The 24226-nt window shown below is 36.6% G+C and overlaps 1 protein-coding gene across 27 annotated transcripts in view; it reads left to right on the top strand.

Annotated features, from left to right (window-relative positions):
* The window catches only part of LOC127679301 (killer cell lectin-like receptor 5), a 403713-nt gene that overhangs the window by 19916 nt on the left and 359571 nt on the right, over positions 1 to 24226 (top strand). Inside the window, exons 1-5 of one of the 27 annotated variants that reach the window (XM_052175065.1) lie at positions 15965 to 16241; positions 17899 to 18046; positions 19472 to 19552; positions 20422 to 20643; positions 22657 to 22799. The exons of 25 other annotated variants lie outside the window; for them this stretch is intronic. In XM_052175065.1, the coding sequence (XP_052031025.1) occupies positions 17920 to 18046; positions 19472 to 19552; positions 20422 to 20643; positions 22657 to 22799 (573 nt within the window). In that variant the 5' untranslated portion in view covers positions 15965 to 16241; positions 17899 to 17919. Of the gene's footprint in view, positions 1 to 15964; positions 16242 to 17898; positions 18047 to 19462; positions 19553 to 20421; positions 20644 to 22656; positions 22800 to 24226 lie in introns of those variants that run through there. One more of the 27 variants, XM_052175063.1, reaches the window with a different exon arrangement.

The following is a 24226-nucleotide window of genomic DNA, read 5'->3' as shown; positions in this document are numbered from 1 at the left end:
ATAGTATAACCTGAGAACCCAGCTATACCACACCTGGGCATATATCCAGAAGACGCTTTTACATGTAATAAAGACACCTGCTCCACTATGTTCATACTAGCCTCATTTATAATAGCCAGAAGCTAGAAAAAACCCAGATGTCTTTCAACCAAGGAATGTATACAGGAAATGTGGTACATTTATGCAATGGAGTACTACTCTGCTATTAAAAACAATGAATTCATGAATTTCTTAGGTAAATGGATAGAACTAGAAAGTGTCATCCTGAGTAAGGTAACCCAATCACAAAGAACACACAGGATATGTACTCACTGATAAGTGGATATTAGCCCCAAAACTCAGAATAAACAAGATATTACTCATAGACTATATAAAGCTCATGAATAAGGAAGACCAAAGTGTGGGTGCTTTGGTTTTTCTGAGAAAGGGAACAAAACACTCACAGGAGAAATTATGGAGATAAAGTGAAGTATAGAGCAGAGACAGAAGGAAAGGCCGTCCAGAGACTCTCCTACCTTGGTACATCCTATAAAGAGTTATCAAACCCATACACTATTGTGGATGCCTAGAAATGCTTGCTGAAAGGAACCTGATATGGCTGTCTCTTGAGAGGCCATTCCACAGCCTCACAAATACCAAGGCAGATGTTAGCAGCCACCCAATGGACTGGGTGTAGGGTCCACAATAGTAGAATTAGTGAAAGGACTAAAGGAACTAAAGAGGTTTCCAATCTCATAGGAAGAACAAAAATATCAAACAACAAACCTCTAGAGTTCACAGGGACAAAGCCATCAACCAAAGGGTATACATGCCTCCAGCTGTATTTGTAGCAGAGGAATGCCTTGTCAGGCATCAATGGGAGGAGAGGTCCTTGGTCCTATGAAGGCTCTGTAGATGCCCCAGAGTAGATAAATTGAGAGAGGGTAGGTGGGAGTAGGTTGGGTGTAGTAACATCCTCATAGAAGCAGGGGAAGGGAGGATGTGTTAGAGCTTTCCTGAGAGGGGGAGAAAGCAGGAAAGGGAATAAAATTTGAAATTTAAATAAAGATTATGTATAAAAAATGGGGGAAAAATAGACCTACCTTGTGAAGAGGTCCTGCTAATCTTCTCTTTACCATTCCAATTTTGAATATGTGTTGCTGAAGCTGGTAAAATCTCTGTGCAAATCAATCTGGAAGTTCCTCAGAAAATTGGAAATAGTTCTACCTGAAGACCCAGGTATAGTACTACTGGGTATATACTCCAAAACATACGCCAACATATAACAAGAATACCCTTTTCACTATGTTTATAGCAGCTTTATTTATAATAGCCACAAACTGTACAGAACTTAGATATCTGTCAAGAAAGAAATGGATACAGATAATATGGAACAGTTACACAATGGAGTACTATTCAGCTATCAAAAACAATGACTTCATGAAATTCACAGGCAAATGGAGGGAACTAGAAAATATCACCCTGAATGAGGTAACCCAGACAAAAAAGAACACATGGTATGTATTCACTGATAAGTGGATATTAGCCCCAAAACTCAAAATAGCCACAGTTCAAACCACAAACCACATGGAACTGAAGAAGAAAGATGACCAAAATGTAGAAGTTTCAATCCCATATAGAGGGGTAACGAAATAATCACAGGAGGTTGAGGGAGAGAGAAACTTGGGAGGGAGAGAGAGGAGGTAGAGGGACAGGAGAGGAGTATAGAGGGTCAAGAAATTGAGTAAAAATATATAGCATTACCTAAAAGATGCTCCACCACATCACAAGGAAACCTACTTCACTATTTTCATAATCACTTTATTGGTAATTGCAAAAAAAAAAGAAAGAAAGAAAGAAAGAAACAAAGAAACAAAGAAACAAAGAAACAAAGAAAGAAACAAAGAACTTAGATGGCCCTGAAGAATAGATAAACAATAATAAAAAATAATAATAATAAAAGAATATCTAAAAAATTGGATACTATTAAGCCATTAAAAAAAGAAACATCACAAAACTTGCAGGGAAATGAGTGGAAGTATACAATATCATCCCAATTGATGTAACCCTGATGCAGAAAGAGACAATGCTATGTACTCACTTATAAGTGAACAATAGCCTTAAAGAATGGGATATCCATGCTGCAATCTAAAGCTTCAAAGAAATTGAATAACAAAGAGGACTCAGTCAAGATGCTTATATCTCACTCATAAGTGGAAATAAAATATGCATTATAGGTATATGAACAGAGTGAACTAGGTGTGAAAGTGGGTGAAGAAGGGAATAGGGATGGGGATCAAGTGTAGTGGAGATGGTGTGTAGTTAAGTACTGAGAGAAGAAAGGAAATCAGTAAAATGTATTCTCTGGGAATACCGTGAGACCTGGGATGGAGGAAGCTCCTGGTGTTTATGGGTTCAACATTGTTGAGACTCCTGGAAGCTAGAGATATGGAGACTGAAGTGGTTGTCTCCTGCAACCAAGTGGAACTTCCAGTTGAAGTTAATGGGTACCAACCTATCCACAATTGTTTTGTCTTAAATTTTGTCCAGCCGACCAGATACACTTGAATTAAGATAGAGCAGAGATAGTAGGAATGGTCAAACATTGACTGCCCCCACTTGATACGATTCCTTGGGAAAGACCCAAACTCTGATAAGATTGATGATACTCCCTCATGTATTCAGACTGTGGCCAAGCATAAATACCTTAGAAACCCCACAGTCAAATATTAGACAAGGCTCAGAGAATCTTGTGGAAGAGAAGGGAATAGGACAGAGGGAGACTGAGAAGTCAAGGACAGCACAGGAATTGCTTCAGAGACAACTGACCTGGACATATGGGGCTGACAGAGACTGAGACATGAACTAAAGATCATGCAAGGGCTGGAACTTGGACCTCTACACATTTTTAACAGATGTTCAGCATGTTTCACATAGGTACCCTAAGAATCAGAGAAGAATCTTTTACTTCTCTGTTGCTTATCCTGGATAACCTTCCCCAAGGAGGACTTTAGTGGTAGAGGATGTGTGTGCTCTATTGGAGGTGCCAGGTCTGGTTATGGTTTTTAATGATTTTTTTTCATTTTTAAATATTAATTTTTATTGGATACTTTATTTATTTATATTTCAAATGTTATTCCACTCCCAGTTTCCCCTTTACAAACCTCCTATTCCAACCCTACAGTCAAATTTTAGATAAGGCTCAGAGAGTTTTGTGAAGGGGGGAATAGATCTGAGGGAGCCCAAGAAGTCAAGGACAACACAGAAATATCTACAGACAAAACTGACCTGGACAAATGGGGACTCACATAGACTGAACCACCAATGAAAGATCATGCAAGAGCTGGGCCTAGGATCTCTACATATTTTTAATAGATGTACAGCTTGGTTTTGATATGGGTCCCCTAAGAATCAGAGAGGAGGCTTTTGCCTCTCTGTTGCTTATCCTGGGTCCCCTTCCCCAAGCTGGACTGCCTTTTCTGGCTTTAGTGATAGAGGATGTGTGTGCTGTAATCAGAAGTGCCAGATCAGATTATTGTTTTTATGATTTTTTTCATTTTAAAATTTAATTTCATAGGATATTTAATTTATTTACATTTCAAATGCTATTTCATTCCCACTTTCCCATTTGCAAACCTCCTATTCTATGCCCTATCTCCCTTACTTCTATGAGGCTGCTCCCCTACTCACACTAAGTCCTGCCTCAACATTCTTTCATTCCCCAATGGTGGGGGAATTGATCTCAGGATCAAGGGCTTCCCTTCCCATCATTGCTATATGGCCATCTACTGCTGCATATGCAGGTAGATATGCGGGTAGATCCCTCCATGTGTACTTTTTGGTTGGAAGTTTAACCCTTGGGAGCTCTGGGGTATATGGTTGGTTTATATTGTTGTTCTTGCTAAGTGGCTACAAATCACTTCAGTTCCTTCAGGCCTTCCCCTAACTCCTCCATTGCTGTCCCAGAGCTCAGTCCCAGGGTTGGCTGTGAGCATCAGCATCTGTACTGGTCAGGCTCTGGCAGAGGCTCTCAGGAGACTGTAGTACCATGCTCCCATCTGTTAGCATTTCTTGGCATCAGCAATAATGTTTGAGTTTGGTGCCTGTATTTGCGATGAATTCTCAGGTGGGGAAGTCGCTGAATGGCCTTTCCTTCAGTCTCTTCTTCCTCTTTGTCCCTGTATATCTTTAAGATAGCATCAATTCTGTGTTAAAGTATTTGAGATGGGTGGATGGCCCCATCCCTCAGTCAGAGACTGTGCCTAACTTCTCCATATGGTCTCTACAAGTTATTTCTCCCCTTTTTTTGTGTATTTCAGCTAATTTCATACCTTTTGGGTCCTGGGAGCATCTTGCTTTCCTAGCATCTGGAACTTTCTGGTGGCTACTCCCAGTTCCCGATCTCCCACTGCTATATACTTCTGTTCTATTTCCTGATCTTCTGTACATCTCCCAGACTCCTCCCACACCTGATCTAGCTTCCTCTTTTCATCCTCCCTCCTCTCTCACTTCCAAGTGCCTCACTCCTATCATTATTTTGTTCTTACCCATGGAGGGTTTCCCCTTCTCTTTGGAAATGCAGAAGAGTTAATGGGGGAAAGGGGTATGTAAGGGTGGGAGTGGGAGGAGAGGAGAGAGTGATGAATAAATAAAATACTGAAAAAAAGAAAGGAAAGAAAAGAAAGAAATGAAAAACAGATAAAGCTGAGCCATGTATCAAGTCAGAAGAAAAGAGTTCCTCTTTGTTTCTGCTTTAAACCTTCACCTAAGTTCTTATTCCCTATTCCTTTAAAATTCAGGAATGACTTGTGAAATGAAATAATTCCTTCCTTCCTAAGTTTCTTTGGTTCAGTGTCTAGAGTGAAACAGAGAATAACTGAGGGGTACCATTAACTGTGAATCACTATATGGGGATATGGAACCAGAAGACACCTATAAGGGCCATTTCTATTCAAACTAGTAACCCTAAGACATATATAAGGATTTATTATTTCTGCACATGCTATAGGTTAACAAGAGGTGAATCACAAGGGAGAATGGAAGACCCATTTATTTGCTTGGACATCCTGGCTGGTGTCTCAACCCTTGGAGTAGTTCCACAGTCTTTATCTCTTACTCATTGTATATGTGTGTATGTGTTTGCATTTTTGTATGTTTTTATTATTGTTTGTTTTTTCACAAAAATAAATTTAGTAGACAAAACTCAAGAAAATTATAATTTCTCCACATTTTTTACTTCTGTTTTACTACCTGGTCATGTTAGGTCAGTACTTCCTGTTTTGTGCAATACTTTGGTAAAAGAAATGGAACTGGAGTGCCAATCAATTCCATCCATCTAAAGTGACTATATCTTTTTTTTCTTTTTTTTTTTATTGAGTATCTTCTTCATTTACATTGCCAATGGTAAAACCTTTCCCAAGTTCTCCCTCCCAAATGCCCCCCTCCCCAACGATTCCCTCCCCCTCCTCCCTCCCCCTGCCTCCATGTATACCCCTCTTTCAATGCTAATTATCCTCCTTAATAGTTCACAGTTTTCTGTAAATTCAGAGCTCAGTTTTGCAGAGCTTAGAGGAAGTTTCTGCTCTGTGGCCTTACAGTTATGACCACTCCCCTATCTCTGTCCAAGCAAGTAAACAACAACAACAAAATAACCCCTCTGTGTTCAGTATCAATTAACTACCCTTCACCTTCATCATACATACTGATAACCCCCTCATTTCCTACTAGTATTATGGCTGCAGTAATGAACAAACTACTCTGACATTCTTGCTCACATCTATGCATGATGTTAAAGGAGGCAACTTATATGCTGAAAACACAAAGTGTGACCTTTTCATGTGCTTAGCCTCATTTCCTTAGCTAGTAGGAAATGAGGGGCCTATCAGTATGCTTGATGAAGGTGAAGGGTAGTTAATTTTGTATACCTGACACCCTTTCAGCAGAGATAAGGATGCAAAATGTTTTCAGCACTCTTAATATTTCCATGGGCAATGTGACATGAACCTCTCAGTTGAGGGAGGAATGTGGATTTCTAGAGCAGCAATGACTCAGTGCTGTAGGTGTGTCAGTTTCTCATGTAACCTTCCTATCCTGTTCTTCTAAACACCTGCACTCTTGGAAATGATCAGATCAGAAATCTAGCCTGTTTCTTTTTCGTTTATTTTCTTTTGTTTTGTATTTTGTTTTTGTTTTGATTTAGAGAATATTTGGGAGGCAAAAGGTTAAGAAGAAAAGTTTTCTTGTAAACTACAAGATTCTTTTTTATTTTATTTTCTATTTATAGCCATTTTTTCTATATTCTTTGTTTACATTCCAAATGATTTCCCCTTTCCTGGTCCCCCCACATAAGTCCCATAAGCCTTCTTCCCTCCTCCAATTCCCAAGTCACCCCCCTCCCATTTCTCTGTCATGGTACTCCCCTGCAATGCTGAATCAGGCCTTTCAAGTACCAGGGCCCTCTCCTTCCTTCTTGGGAATCATTTGATATGTTAATTGTGTCTTGAGCACTCAGAGATTCTGGGCTAATATCCACTTATCAGTCACTGCATTCCATCTGTATTCTTTTGTTATTGGGTTACCTCACTTAGGACGATATTTTCCAGTTCCAACCATTTGCCTAAAAATTTCATGAATTCATTGTTTTTAATTGCTGAGTAGTATTCCATTGTATAAATATACTAAATTTTCTTTATCCATTCCTAATGGGATACAGAGCTATATAAAGAATTTTCACCTGATGAATTTCAAATGGCTGAGAAGCACCTTAAGAAATGTTCAACATCATTAATCATTAGGGAAATGCAAATCAAAACAACCCTGAGATTTTACCTCACACCAGTCACAATGGCTAAGGTCAAAAACTCAGGAGACAGCAGGTTTTGGCAAGGATGTGGAGAAAGAGGAACACTCCTCCACTGCTGGTGGAATTACAAGCTGGGACAACCACTTTGGAAATCAGTCTGGCGGTTCCTCAGAAAACTGGGCACAACACTTTGGGAAGACCCTGGTATACCACTCCTGGGCATATACCCAGAGGATTCCCCGGCATGCAATAAGGACACCTGCTCCACTATGTTCATAGCAGCCTTATTTATAATAGCCAGAAGCTGTAAAGAACCCAGATGTCTCTCTGTCTACATTTCTAAATAGTTTCTCAAAACCTAGAAAGTAGATGGCACACTCTTGATGAGCACATGAAAACACAGGCTTGAAGAGTTAGTACTTTGCTCAGATTTACACGCTAAAAAAGATTGGAGTCTTGCACTAGAAATTATAATGTTTAATGTGAATGCAACATACAATCAATTTCTCAGGTCATGATTAAAAAATTCATTTGCAGCTGAGGGTGGTGATTCATACCTATTATCCCAGCATTTGGGAAACAAACAATGGCAGTCTCTGTAATTTTTAAGCCAGCCAGGTTTCTATACTGAGTTCCAGGCCAGTCAGTGCTAAATAGTGAAAACCTTTCTCAGATAAAACAAAACAAAAAGCTATTTGTGTATTTTATTAAACCTTCACAACTTAGAACTCTTCTGAATTTTTATGATCAAGGAATTTGTGAATGATGGAATGTATATGAAGTCACAAGAGCCTGGGGTGGTGTTTCTCCTCATGTCTCCACATTTCCTAGATTCCTGCTTTGTGGGAAGCTAAAACTCAGGCCCTTCTAAGTGCTCATCATATACATATTCTGTGCATGCAATAATGATATATTTGGGCCATAGGACTAGTATTAGTTAAACAGTGTCCTTATGTTAAGTCAGCTGACTTCTTCAGATTTTTCCTGTGGAAAGCTGAGAGAACACAAGCATTTCCCTGCACTGGAACACTGTGATCACATTCTTGAACACTGCTGCTCATAACCTCTCCTCCCATGTCCTCCAAGTGTGTATGTGTGTGTGTGTGTGTGTGTGTGTGTGTGTGTGTGTGTGTGTGTGTGAAGGCTGGATACAGAGGGATTCAGCCAGGGAAACTGGCTAGAGACAAAAAAGATTTGCTGGAGATATTATGGAAACATCTACATTGTACCTTTGAAACTTCTTACACTGTTACGGTGATTTAATATCTGTCAACTGTTTCAGGGACCTTCGGTTTATGATAATTCAGACATGGGTGGTGACTCAGATATTTGTGTTAAAGAACCAAAAATTGCCTTTTTTAAATGTCTTAGTGTGTAAAAGCACTGGCTGCATATGCCTGAAGACATCTCAAATTTTATTCATGGAATCCTTGGTAGAAGAGAAAAACTAACTCCCCAAAGTTGTCCCCTGACCACCATGTACACCATATAGCATATATGCAATCAAATACTCTCTCTCTCAAACACCCACACTCTCATACACACACAGAAACACACACACACACACACACACACACACACGAACAGAGAGAGTACTAGGCATCAGAATTGCCAGTGCATCTCCAGTTCCTTTTCTATTTTCCAGCCATCTGCCATTTCTCAGTGCTCAGTTAACCATTGTCACGTGATTTGAAGAACAATTTAAATTGTTTTCATAAAACACAAGTCAGCAAGTTGGAAAGTCTATAATCAAATGCAAGTACAGTTTAGTAAGAGACTTGAACATATTCTGAAAAGGGTGAGTCATGAGAACAGACCATAGAATCAGATGGACTTTACATCCTCTCTTTATTCTATCATTATTATCACTGGTTTTTACTATCATTGTCATTTATATTATTCTTATTGTTATTATCATCATTATGTTGTATGAGGTAATGTCTTTGTACATATCAAGAATGACCCTATGCTGAACTGTACGCTCAATTCCAGTGAAATGTCTGAAGTACTCTGCATGTGGAGCCACCCTAGAATGTGTACCCTTACTTGCAGTATTTATAGCAAGAGCTTTGAATGTAAACCTAGTCATGCAAACAAAACAAAACAAAACAAACAAAAACCCAGCTTATACCTTAAAATGAATAGAATATAGTATATTCTGGAAACATTGTGAGTGACCATGGCTCTGTCTTCCAATATGGAAGTAATTTCATGAAGTTATACAGTTTAAAAAATCATAAATTTAGGCAATTTTACTATACATTAGTAGGTACATCATAGAGGCTGTTACAGCAAGATGGGCAAAGCTTTTCTATAGGTCATTAGAAGACATTCTTAGCATTTAGGTTGGTAGAACATAGTTGTCTTCCATCTCCATAGCTTTCATGAAGTTTTTATCTATTAGTTACTGGTTGTTAGTTCTGACGCAGGTTACTTAGAAGGTTAGAGCTAGCCATTGGTAAGATAATTACTTCTAGATCCACACCATTACAATGTTCCCACTTTGCTGATGTTTAAATCAGTGTTTACTGAAACACTGTCTTTCCAGGAATTCTCATCACAAATCCATGTGCAAAATTCATAAAAGAAAAATCACTCCAACTCATCTCTAAAAATTCAATTGTGAATATTTTCATGTCAACTAATAGTCTTTAAGTTAACTAGGTGTCATGTAATAATCTATTTTAGAGTTACTTTCATGTGTTTCTCCCTGAATCTCATAACTTGATGCATAAATGTCTTTCTTAGTGTGTTCTAAAGTATACCCCACGTATTCTTTAAACTAAAACCAACAAAACAGTATAAAACAACTGGAATGTTCAGCAGTGCAGGATCATCTAATTAATTTATGCTGTGTATGTGATTAATAAATATATATGACTTTAAATACATTGAGATCTAGATACATAAAGTGAAGAAATGCTCATTATTTATTAGAAAAATTACTATCAGAAGAATGGAGTATATTGGTGTAGTGGTATACAGCTATAATTCTAAGAAAGAAAAGAATGAGGCCAGAGAACTTTTGAGTATGTGGTCAACTGATAGAACACACTAAGATAAAAAACCTTTCTCACACAACAACAAGAACATCATCATCAACAACAACAACCACACACAAATCAAAATGAAACACAAGAACAAAATAAAGCTAAGGCCTGAGACCTTAGCTCAGTGAAAGATATTGTCTGAGAATGTTCATTTTCCTAGATTCAATATCCCAGCACTATGAAAATATTAGTAGTAAACCACTCCATATAGAATGACACCAGGACCCAACGGGATTGACATTAGCTGAAATAACCTCCAAAAGGGACAGAGAACTTGAACAGACCATATTCAGCAGTTAGGTATGGCACCCTGTTGAGGGATGAGGCTGTACACCCATCTCAAGATTTTTAATATAGAATTGCTCCTGTCAAAAGAAAATGCTAGGGCAAAGAGTAGAGTGGAGACTGAAGGAAAATCCATCCAGAGACTGCCTCAGCTAGGCAGGGATCCATCAAACAAACCAACAAACCTAGACACTGTTGCTGATGCCAAGAAGTGCTTGCTGACAGGAGCCTGGTATGACTGTCTCCTGAGAGGCTATGCAAGAGCCTGACCAATACACATGGTGATGCTTGAAGCCAACATTCATATTGAGTATGAGGACCCCAATGGGGGCCTTAGGGAAAGGCCTGAAGGAGCTGAAGGGATTTTCAACCTCACAGGAAGAGCAAAGATATCAACCAACCAGATCCCCAGAGTTCCCATGGACTAAAGCACCCACCAAAGAGGGAGAGTCCTAGGACTCCAGATACTTACTTACCAGAGGATTCTTTATCTGGCATCAATGTGAGGGGAGGCCCTTGGTCCTGTGGAGACTTGATGTCCCAATTAGGGGAATGTTATTCAGTGAGGCAGGAATGGGTTGGTGGGTAGGGGAGCTCACTCACAGAAGTAGGGGGAAAGGGAATGGTATAGGGTGTTTGGGGAGGGTAAGTGAGGAAAAGGAATTTGAAATGAAAATAAATAAAATAACTAATAAAATAAAAAAATAAAGTAAAAAAACAAAAAACTAGAAGAGTATAAAGGAAGAATAGCAGTGGAAATGTGAGTGCTTTAAGGCATTCCTAATACACACTGAGCTGAAGGTAGCATAATTGAATATCAAGGAGTAATTTAAAATATAGTCACATAAGAGAAAATTTCCAACAGCTTATTACAAAACTGGAGCTGAGGAAAAGCCCCTCATTTTTCTAGTTGTTTTCCTAAGACACTGGTTTTGCTATCTCTGCGGGAGTGTTATCTTCTTAGTCTTAAAGTATCAATTATGGACATTTCTTTTGCAGCATCAGGCCCAATATGATAATTCTTTCTTTTGCTCTCAGAGTCAGGTTTCATTGAGCAATTTCCTCTTTCCACTTTGGTCAAGAGAAGGGGCAAATAATCATGAGGTTGTGAGTCACTCTGAGGATATTTATTTCTGCCTTATTTATAATAGCAGAAGCTGGAAAGAACCCAGATGTACCTCAGTGGAGGAATGGATGCAGAAAATGTGGTATATTTACACAATGGAATACTACTCAGCAATTAAAAATAATGAATTCATTAAATTTGTATGCAAATGGTTGGAACTGGAAAATATCCTAAGTGAGGTAACCCAATCACAAAAGGATATACCTGATGCAATCATTGATAAGTGGGTATTAACTAGCCCAGAAGCTCTGAATACCCAAGACAGAAGTAGCATATCAAATGACTCCCATGAAGAAGTAAGGAGAGGGCCCTGGTACTGGAAAGGCCTGATCCAGCATTGTAGGGGAGTACCAGGACAGAGAAAAAGGAGGGAGGTGATTGGAGTATGGATATAGAGAATGCTTATGGGACATATGGGGAGGGGGAAGTGGGAAAGGGGAAAGCGGATGGAATGTAAACAAAGAATTTAGAAAATGAAAAAAATAGTGAAAAAAGAAAGAACATTTAATATTCTTGTGTTTATCAAAATGTGTAAATAATTATAAGGTAACAGTTTTATTTATTTTATTTATTCCTAAAGCCTTAACGGTTTGTTATTTGAATAGATTGTTTACAAGTTTTTCAATGATATTTTAGTCATTCAACTTTTACCTAACCTATTTACATGTTGAATATTTTATACAGATTGTGTCAATATCATAATAAATTATAGGTAAATTTCTATGTCTTTCCATATTATCTAAAAATAATTGCTGTGACTATTAAAAATATAAAGGACATTAATAGAAATCTACACAGGGTTCTCCCCTGTATTGGAAATTGTGGTAACTCCATATCAGTTTGCTTGGATCATTAAGTGACTGAGTCAGACCCCACCCTTTCCCTTTCCCATCCCTCTGTATTATCAGATACAGGTACCTTTCTAAAGGTAGACATTTTAATGTTTAATTTAGTAATCTCTTGAGGACATATTTTAATGGAGAACACACTCTATATGCTTCCAACATGAGTGAGCAGGATGTCACTTATTCAACTGTGACATTTCATATGTCTTCAGGGTTGCAGAACCAAGAGAGACCTCAGGAGAATCAAGGGGCCAGAGAAGCTGGCCCCAGAGGTGTCTTAAGTGTCTGAATCACATGTTTATTTTTGCACATTTTAAACTTTAAAAACTATAAATATCCTACCAGTTCTATGGAAAACTGTAATGTTCCATTTCATCTGGGCTTGGCTATGCACAAGGTAGAGAGGGAAGAAAAGAGTTTTAGTTGGAGGATAATCTTGCACAACATTGTTCAAAACTATGGTTAAAAAACAGAGCAATCAAGATTTAAAAAGAAAAAAAAAGTATAACCTTACTTCTTTAACTAACCTTTTTTAGTTGTTAGCTAGTTAAAAAGAAACCGGAGGGGCAGATTAGAACAATGAAAGTTTATACAAAAAATTCTTGAGACTAAAGATGAAGTAAGAAACCATTAAGAGTTTTTTTTTAATGAAATCCTCTAATTAAGGAGAATTCTGAAATCTTTAAAAGTAATAGACGAACTGGAATCTGCAAAAACACCAAATTTTCCAGACAAACAAAATCCTAAAGAAATGAAGCTTGTGCACTAGGATCAATACTTTCATTCTCAAAGAAAGTGTATTAGTTGTCATATATATCCCCAACATTTGACAGAACAAGGCCAAAACAGTTATCCATCAGAAGGGAAAGTCTCCTCCTGAGAATAAATTTGCAGAGGGAAGAAGAAAGAAGGGGATGACAGGTTAGTGGGACTGCGAGGAGTAAATCCCTTTTGAGTTCTTGAAAACATCAAAAAATAATTTTATTAGTGACAAAATAGATATATCTCTTTTTATTCTCTTTTAGTTACTCTGTATACACAGTCACAGCTGTGTTCCATGCCAAGATCTTTCTCCTCTTTGATTTAGTGATAATGACATGTTTTTCAGATTTCTAATGCATTAAGTATACCAAAATTTTCAGTATTACATACAACAAAATCACACTTATATGGAAAAAGAGATAGTCATCTTGTAGGACCTTTCAAGGATGGGATGTATACGGATAAATGTCCAGAGCAGCTGTGATTCCCCTCCAGTTCTCAGGAATATCCATCACTCTTTCCTTCCTCTCCATCCTCAGTTATCTTACTTGGTAGACTGCATGATTCAGCTGGGTTTCTTGTACTTGGATTGTATCTATGCCTCCAAAGCCTTCTGTAGAATGCACTTTGTTTCCTGTAGAACTGGGTGAGGGCACATGCCTGTCACTCAGTTCCTTCTAGGTTGAGTCAGGAAGATTCACAATACAATGTCATGGCTGAAACGAGTCCAAAATGTTGTGAAAATTTACACACATAAGATTTTTACAGTGGATGCATTTTAGGTAGAAATCTACAACTTTGAGAGCACATATTCAGTCAGTTTGTATCATTCAACTGTACAAGATTTTCCCATGTTTCCATGCTACACAAATTGCAATTAGTATTGAGATGTGTTATTTTCATGGTGATGATTTTCTGTCTTATTTTGTTGGTTTAAGGGTGTTTTGTTGTCTGGCATCTCTTGGAATACTGTGTGCCCATCTGTTGATAACTGTTGTAGTATTGGTGACAGTGAGTAATTGAGATATATTTTGTTTGAGATTCCACCTAAAAAATAGCTTTATACATGAACTATGCAGTTATATACTCTGTCCATTGTTCTGCCTATAATCAGGCAATGAGCCAGAATCTCTGAACTTTAATAATTTTTTTACTGACTCATTAGAATGACCTGTTCTCATGGATAACTAATGTGTTAGCGCTACGTTTGTTGAAAGTTGCCTAATTTTGTCTCATTTTTGTTTATGTTCCTTCTGAGGACTTGGTGACATTCTGATTTCCGATCTCAAGTGATTGTTAATCTTACATAAACAAAGCTCAAGAAAACAAAAATTTCTTCATGTTTTCACTTTATTGCTTTATTTTCTGGTCGTATGATTACAGTTCTTCCTGTCTTATGCTGGACTTTGGTCAATAAACAAAACTGGAGACCAGAGAGTCAGTCATTTCCATTCCTTTTGCAGTCACAATATCTTTCAATGCTAATTATGCTCCTTAATTGTTTACATTTTTCTATAAATTCAGAACTCAATTGTACAGAGTGAGAGGAAGTAGCTGTTCTTCAGCTTTACAGTTATGGGAATGCTCCGATCTCTTACCATACATACAAGCAAACAAATGTATATCCACTATGTGTTTATTTTCTATTAATTACCTTCCTCCTTCATCAAGTACACTGATAGGACTGTTATCTACCTATAATGCTATGGTCACAATAATGAACAAACAGTTCTTGGGTTATTTCCCACAGTCTTTGCATGATGGTAAAAGAGGCAAACAATATGCAGAAAGCAAAAAGAAGTATGCCTAGTGCATGGGGTTAGCCTCCATAGTACAGATCACACACTGTCAGGAGAGATAAGGATGCAAAAATCTCTCAGCACCATTAATGTTTTTGTGGGCAGTGTGACATAAACCTCCTAGATGAGGGAAGAATGTTGGTTTTCTAGAGTAGCAATTGTTCAGCACTGTAGATGTGTCAGCTTCTCACTTTAGTTCAAGTACCTTCCTGTCCTTTCCTTTCAAACACCTGCACTCTTGAAAATGATCAGAAAGAAAATCTACCCTGGTTTTTGTCTTGAGAAGCTTCTGGAAGCAAAAGGCTACATCCATAACATTACAATGTCTCCACTTCTCCATAGTTTAAAACAATCTTTGCTGAAACAGCTTCTTTCTAGGAATTCTAATCACAAACCCATGGGAAAAACTCATAGAGAAAAAATTACCCCATCTCATCTATAAAAAAATCACTTTTGAATAATTTCATGCCAACTGATAGGCTGTAAATGAAGTATGAGCTATATCAGAGTTTCTTAATTATATATTTCCTTGAATCCTATTACTTCATGCATAAAATGTCTTTCTTAGTATGTTCTAAGGTATATATCATATAGTTTTAAAACTAACAAAATACTACAAAATGACTAGTATGTGCAGCAACAGAGAATTATCTAAATAATTTTTGTTGTTTGTGATTATTAAACAAATATTGTATTAAAAATCTTGAGATCAATATTTATAAAATAAAGAACTGCTTATTATTTATTTGAAAATAATAATCTATCATAAACATTGTGTAAATTGGTATCATGGTGTACAGCTGTAATTCTAAGAAAGAAAAAAGTGAGGCCAGAGGATTATGAGTGTGAGGTCAGCCAATGCTATGAAACAAAAAGTATCTCCAAACAGCAACAAATAAATCAAACACAAAACACTAGAACAAAGCAAAATTGAGGCCTGTTTCTTTAGCTCACAAAGAGTATATACTGGCCATGCTCTTTGAATTAGATTCTATTTCCAAGCACCATGAAAACATCTGCAAAAAACACTCTATGTGGAATGACATCAATGTTCACAGTAAATACCATGTAGAATTAAAGAGCTAGAAGAGTGTAAAGAAGAGTTTACTGGTGGAAATGTGAGTGCTTTAAAGGCTTACCTAATACCTACTTTTAAGCTGCTATTAGCATAATTTAAAATCAACATGTAAATTAAAAAAATAAGACAAAATTTCCAACATTCTATTTCGAAACTAGTAGCAGAGAAGTTTCAGTCCCTTTTTTCCCTTGTGATTTTGCAAAAGACAGTGGTTTTGTTCTCTCTGCAGGAGTTTGCCACTTCTCAGTCTTCAAATATCAATGAAGGGTTAGCAACTGGCACAATATTTTACCTCTCTCCTTTGCTCTCAGAGTCACATTTCATTAAACAGTTTCCTCTTTTCGCTTTGGTAAGAGGAGGGGCAGAAAATTATGAGGTTGAGTATCACTCTAAGGAAATGTATTTCTGCCTTGCCTCTTGGAGCCTCTTAGGGGACACAAACCAGAAGAGCTGAACTTTCCCTTCAATTTCAGATCAATTCCTTCCAAGAAAATCACGTCTGAGCAGAGACACAGGTAACATTTCTTGCTTTTATTTATTTTTTATCAAATGATCAAATATTCTATAGAGAATTCCAGATGGCTTAACATGAAAGCAGGATTGAGGCAGAAGCCCTGTTGTTTATGTTAGATAAGGTTAACTTTGGCAGCATGTGAAAACTTTTATTCTGAGTTGGATTCTTTCTGAGTATACTGGTATTTATGTTCTAATAATCTAAGGTAGTGGGATCTATGGAGTTCATTACTCTTGAGCTGGGTTAAATGTGTATATATTATACATCTGAGAGTTGTCATAATAGGAACCTTGCACGATGTGTCTGTGTGTAATGGTACATGCTACGGCAGCCTTTTCTAATTCCTGAGTTTGATCCATGGAACCCACGTAAAGATGAGTAAGAGAACTCACATTGTAAAGTTGTTTTCTGTACACATCCACCTTGGTTCAGTCAGCTCTACCCTAAGAGCAATAATAGTAAATAACAAGTATGAAAAATAATTATGTAATGAAAAGATTGAAGTAGTAAATAAATAAGGCAAAATATCAATTTCTTCAGAAAAATTTGAGTATTAAAATAGATAAAAATGTTATCAATATGCAGCTTGTTATCTATATTATCTGCTGATCTCTTCTTAGTGATTAATGTAAGGGGAATGGCAGTTACAGATACTTACTATTTACTAATACATTCATATCTATTATCAGATTGCATCCTTCATGGGCATTAGCTCATGTATAATGCACAGTGGCAAAATTTATTTTCATTTACCCTCTCATTTCAGTATCACAGATGAATATTTTATATGTGACATGTTTGTGTACATGGAATGATTTGAGATTAAAAGGTCATATTGTATACTCTATGCCTCTCTGTATTCTTCCCATACCCCACCCAAAATGTCCCTTTTCTACTTTCCAGGTTGCTTAAGTTACTAAAGATTACAAATCATTTTTGAATACTTTGAGCCAGAAGACTCAGATAAGATAGAATATTCAGCATTTGTCTTTCTGGGTCTGTTTTATCTCATTCATTAGAAACTTTTATGGTTGACTCCACTCACCAGGTTCAAGCATAGGGAAGAATGTACATACTATGACTGGGAGAAGAGCATAGACATCTCATCTGATTGGGGCTTCAACCCAAGAGATATTTATGTGTTTTGGATCACCTGCAGTACTAACCTTTAAATATACTTTTGAAGGCAGTGCCTGGGATACTCTGAGAGTAATGTATAGATAAAATGACTGAAATAACATTTAATATTCATGCATTTATCAAAATATATAAAGTTTAAAGCAAAATTTTTATTCCTAAAGATTTGACTGTTATCTGAACAGATTGTTTAAAAGATTTTCAATTATATTCAGTGGTACCAATTTTGCCTAACATTTTTATGTGTTGTACATTTTACACATACATGCTGTGTCAATATTATAATGATTTATTAGTATATTTTTAAGTCTTTCCATATTTTTAAATATAATTGTTGTGACCAGTAGAAATACTATTAACAAATATGGAAAGGGTCTCCTTTGTAATAGAAATCGGGGTCAGTTCATGACAGAGCATTTGGATCATTAAGTGAGTCAGTCAGACCCCAACCTTTACCAACCCTCTATATCATCAGATCCAGGTACCTTCATAAAGGTGGACATTTGAATTTTTTTCCTTAGAAATTACTTTAGGACACATTTATGAGAGAACATACTCCACATACTCCCAAGATGAGTGAGCAGGAGGTCACATCTTCAACTGGGAGATTTCATAAGACTTCAGGGTGGCAGAACCAAGTGAGGTCTCAGGAGACTCGTGGCCCCAGTGGTAAGTGTTTTAAAATTCTAAGGTCACATTTTAATGCATTTTAAACAATTTAAAAATATCCTACTTGGTTTTATTGAAAACTATCATGTTCCATTTCATCTTGCTGGTTATGCACCAAGGTGAGAGGGCACAAAAGAGTACTCTTTGGAGGGTGATCATGTTCAAAGTTGTTCAAAATTAAGTTTAAAAGTAAAGCAATAAAATTTTAAAATTTAAAAACCTAAAGCCAAAAATATAACCCAACTTCTACTTTTTAGGTGCTATCTTATAACAGAAGAATCCAGATGGATATATTATAAAAATAGGAATGTGTAAAAAAAATCTTGATAATCAAGAAGAAATGAGAAACCATTAAGTTTTTATATTATTTCATCTAGTCAAGAAGATTTCTGAAAAATTTAAAGCTAACAAACACACTATTGCCTGAAAATACATGAAATATTCTTGATACCCAAATCCTATGAAAATGAAGGCTATTCAGTGCAAACAATACTTTAACTCTTGAAGAAAGTATCATAAATATCTATAAAATCTAATTCAACAAAGCAAGAACAATTCTCCATCAGAAGAGGAAGTCTCCTCCTGAGAGTAAATTTTCAGAGTAAAGAAGAGGGCGAATGATTAATGGGGGGTAGGAATAAGTAAACAGCATAGTGAGTTCCAGAAAACATCAAAGAATAATTTTTTATTAAGGAAAATATGAAATCTCACATTTTAGTCTCTATTTTTAGTTATTCTGTACACATTATCTCATCTGTGCTCTAAGCTGAGATCGATTTCTTCTTTGATTTTCTCGTAATCAGAGGCATGACTTTCAGATTAGAAATTCCTTATACACAAAAATGTTTACTAATATATAGAGCAAAATCATAATTACATGGAAGAAGAGAGTTAAACTATAGGACCTTTTGAAGATGTCAATGTATAGAGATCAGGCCCAGAGCAGCCGTGGTTCCCTGTCAGTTCTCAGTAACATTCATTTCTCATTCCTTCCTCTCTGTCCTCAGATTTGCTCACCTGTTGGATTGTATGCTTCTGTTTGGTGTCTTGTACTTGGACTTTATCTATGCCTCCAGTACTTTCTGTAGAATATAGTTTAGTTAATGTATAATTGTCTGAGGGTACATTCCTGTCATCCAGCTACGGCTAGGCTGAGTCAGGAGGATTCACAATACAAGGCCTAGGTTGAGTTACGCTCAAAATTTTGTGACTTTTTTGGTAGTTCACACATGTAAGAATAGTACAGTGGGTGTATTTGTGATAGAAATCTACAGTTTTGACATCACATTTCTGTAAGTTTGTATCATCAACTTGTACAAATTTTCCCCTTGTTTCCGTGCTGCTCAAACTATTATTAGTATTGGGATGTGCTGTTTTCATGCTGATGATTTTCTTGCTTTGTTTTATTGATTTAAGAATGTTCAGTCCCTTGGCAGCTCATTGTGATTGCTCTTGGAATCCTCTGTTCCCTTCGGCTGGTAATTTTTGCAGTGTTGGTGACAAACAGTAAGTAATTGACATACATTTTTGACCTTCTGCTTAAAGAATAGCTTTAGATATTAACTATGCAGTTACATACTGTCCATTGTCCTGCCTGCAATCCAAGGAAAGAGGCAGAATCTCTGGACTTTAATATATTTTCCTGACTTATTACAGTATCCTGTTCTCATACATACATAATGTGTTAGCTCTGGGGCTGTTGGGAATTGCTTGGTTTTATCTCATATTTGGTTATGTTTCTTCAAAGAACTTCATCATAGTTTTCTTTCTGATCTCAGGTGATTGTTAATCTACATAAAATTCTGTGAGAAACAGTTATTCAAAGAATAAATGACCTTCTTTTCTTATCTCTTCAGTGCATATCAAAATCATGCTTAAGTAAAAAGACTTCATCTTTACAGAGACATTAAAGGTTAAACTTTATTGGATTACTCCACATTAACAGGGAAATTACTTCCACTCTGTTTTAAAACATAGCTATGCATGTGGATACATTGCATTCCATTTGCTCCCAAAAGAATTATGTGATTTCTCAACGATTTATTCTTAGTTGAAATTTTCATGCTGTGTTAAGTATACATTGAATATTTTACTTAGGTAATTATTTGTAAATTTTTGCTACAAATATAAAGTGATTGGAAGTTACTTCAACCATAATTTTATTCATCTGTATTATTTATTTTACAGTCTACTTACCTTAGAGTAAAATTGCTGTATCTGTTTCTCTAGTGAGTTAATTGACATGCTAAACTTATAAATGTTAAAGATCCAACAAAATTAATGATATGTGTAGGCTGTCAACATGAAGCTTTTACTCTAAAGATCAATATGTACTTCTAACAAGCATTTTTGATATAAAATCCTGACTAATTTAGTTTTTCAGCATAGTCAAGAAAAACATGGACTGCAAGAAACTCTAACCAACCTCCACCAAAACTGGAGCACCATGAAAAATAACATTGACTTAAAGGAACAACTGCTGAGAAATAAGACTATAGAGTGTAGTGCAGGCAACAGTCTTCTGGAATCCCTCAATAGAGAACAGAAAAGATGGTACAGAGAAACCAAGACTGTTTTAGATTCCTCACAGCTCACAGGTATATAGTGTTTGTAGAACTATCAATACTGAATTACATTACCATCTATCATTTCTTCCCTGGAAGATTTGAAGTCCAACAAGCAGCTTAAGATTTTGGTGATCTATGGGTTAATCATTTGGGATTTCTTATTTCATGTGGGGTCATGGAGACACAGAAATGCATGTATGGATTAAGAGAATCCTAAAGTTTCTAGAAGTCAGTGTCTGTTTGGTACTCCTACATGTTGCTGGGGATTGAATTATAAATCAAAACCCCTGAGAATTTTAATAGTTTTGGTCTTTCTGAAAATTTGAAGACTCCAACATTGTTGCTGATAGAACATGAATCTTTTTAGTAAGAGTGTATTTATCAATTATTTATGCTAAAATGGACTAAAAGAATTTACATTGATAAAGCTATAAAATCAACAATGTGTGTTTGTTTGTGTGTGTACGTGCATGTATACAGGTGTGTATCTTTCCATCTGACATACTTTGAGAGAATTGGACTGTTTATAACAAAGATATGATCCTAGAAGCAGGCAAGGGAGTTACACCACGGTATGTATACATTGCAAGTCTGCCAGTGACACAGTGAATGAGTCTGGTAGGCTGAGAACATCAAGTGTCACAGGAACCTTTCTTACTGTTCAGTGTGACTTGTCCTCTTTTACTGACACAGTTTATCAATCACCATTACCCATTTTTTTCAGGATTTGGAGATAATAAAGAACTCCTGCATAGAATCTCACAACTCTTTGATAGTAGGATGTAATGATTCTCATTATATCAGGATTAATATATTCAATAGTACTATATTATATAATTTGTGACAGGAAACAAAAACTTCAAAACTACCTTTGAAGTATACCAGACCCATATAAATGGTTTTATGTCATTACTTAAAAATAATTTAATTATCTGTAAAGGGTAATCCCCAAGATTACGAGGTTGTGGGTGGGGAAGTATAACTTTCATGAATATATGGACATCCTAGAAAATTCCAGGAAGGCTGAGCTACACATTGATAACTCTTCAGAGAAAAATGAAGGCTGGAGATAAACTTTGTTGATAGGGCATTTTCATTCCCCACAGCTCATTAAAGAAATATTCATATTGATGTGATTTTGCTATACAAACTATGAACATTTTAATGTATTCAACTTGAAACATTTGGGTATGAGATCACAACACTTAAGGCATCTTCATAATCAAACAACAGACCATCAACATCAAAACCTTCCTCATGTGTTTCTTTTTTCTCTTAACTTAAACGCATGTAACACAGACCATGGCACAATAGTAAGTGCACAGTAATGTGTTGACCAGTGCTGAGACAACGTTGACCCAGAATTCTGACATCAGTTTAGCTGCTTCCTAGTAGCAAGTGTTCATTGCCCCTTCTCCATTCCCTGGTATCTCAGAAGCCTCTGCTTCATAGAGCTCGGCTTTTTTAGAAATCTGATCTGCCTGGAATCACAAAGTTTCATAATCATAATCACAAAGTCTAGACTTTGTGTGTTTCACTTTGCACACCATACTCAAGTTCATCCATAACCACCACATACATCAGCATCTCAGTTTTTGGTGTCAGTGTGAGGCATGATGTCACTTTCCGGCTCAGGGTGACTTGTAATTCACTCTATACCCAAGGCTGGACTGGAATTCACTACTTAGCCTAGACCTGCCTAAAACTGGTGGTGACTCTACTACCTCCCTCTTTAGAGTGCTCAGTTATGAGCATAAGCCACCATGCTGGGCTGATCCATTTCCATTTAAGTACACTTATGTATATGGGCTACATTTTCTCTACTCATTCATCCATGATTGACACATAAAATGTTGTCTTGTATCTCTACTGTTATTAACAATGTTGCATAGATCGTGGGTGAACAGGGATATCTGGGCATTATAGAATCTCAAATTCTGAGACCTGTGAGATTTTTTTTCTTTTACAGGGTCTTAATAAGTACATTGTTCTGGTAACAGAATACAGGAAAATAAGTTGAACCATTTACCTTCTCTGTTGTAGGCAGAGGAAGTGTAATACACTGGTTTTGCTATGGCATAAAATGTTATTACTTCATCATTGATGGAAAAACATGGAGTGGATGTAAACAGATGTGTGTGAATTATAGCCTATCCCTTCTGACGATAGATGATGAAGACGAACTGGTACTGTAGAGTTTTACTTGCCCCTTTATTCCCTTAGACTCTGTCTTTAACCATGAATAATGAGACACTGAATCCTGTTTTTTCCTTTATTTGTATATGCTTTTCCTATAATATGAAAAAGCTGTAGGAAACAATTCTGTTAAGAGGAGACTTGACACTACAGACACTAGTATCTTTCAGTTTCCACCATTTCTCAGGTTTCTACAAGAGAGTCCCCAGAAACCATGTCTTTCCCTGATGAAACTGCCAATACTGCATAGTATTCTTATGTTTTGTAAAAAAGAAGTCCATGTTTAGAAATGGTATTTAAAAATAATCAGAATATTTATGATTCTGATATTTCATGTTGAAATTGTTATTTGTGAAATCTCTTCAAATATGAATACTATACTTTTCTGGAGAAATAAATGCAGGATCACTTTGAAACTTTTATTGATTACATCACAGTGCTATATTTATACATCAATTTTATACACATTCAAACATAAAAGGGCTTTTAATGTTTAATAATGGTGTGATTTTCCATTTGATACAATAAACATAACCACTCTTTTCAAGTTATTATTATTATTATTATTATTATTATTCAATTTTACATCCTACCCACATCCTCTCCCTTGATTGCTCCCTCCCACAATCCATACTCATATCCTACATGAATACATGAGAGGGTGGGAGCTTCCTAGTTCTTCTCCACTCTGGCACATCAATTCTCCATGAGGCTAGGTGCATCCTCTTTCACTGAGTCCAGACAAGGCTGCCCAGGTAGAAAAACATAACCCATGTCCTGCCAACAGATTTTGGGTTAGTGCCCACACCTGTTGCACAGGAAACTTGTGAGGACCAAGTTTCACATGTGCAGGGAAGCATAGGTCCAGACCCTTGTATGTTTTTTGTTTGGTGTTTTAGTCTTTGAGATCTCAAGTTATTGTTAAAAGATGGGATGTCTCAGTTGTTCTGATTTTTATTACTTTGATGGATAAGTACTTTGAGCACTTATGTCCTTCTTGGTCATTCGTGATTCCTTTGTTGAGAATTCTTCTTAGATCAGGCAAGAGGATGCAATAGATGAAATTGATATATCTGTCAAAGAGAAAGCTAAATCTAAAAAAATTTTCTGCCTTATGCAGGAAGATTGTGAGTTCAAGGAAAGCCTTGGTTGCATAGTGAGACTTGGTCTAATAAACACAGTCATGAATCATGTCATGAACCCATTGTGTCTGGACACCTGAAGTATTTTTATTGAATATAATGTATTGAACTCACATCGGTTTTGATATAAATGTTCTACTACTAGGAAGTCCTTTAGATAATGAACATGGTGGGACTGAATGTTAAGAAGACATGACATCAGAAAATGACACAGGAATTCTGGGCACTTTCCTGCTTGTTCTTCTCTCATCATACAGACACAATCTCATCATAAG

Source organism: Apodemus sylvaticus, chromosome 2 (assembly GCF_947179515.1).
Source record: "Apodemus sylvaticus chromosome 2, mApoSyl1.1, whole genome shotgun sequence".
NCBI lineage: Eukaryota > Metazoa > Chordata > Mammalia > Rodentia > Muridae > Apodemus > Apodemus sylvaticus.
Note: the sequence above shows the minus strand (reverse complement) of the source record. Positions and strands in the feature narration are given on the sequence as shown.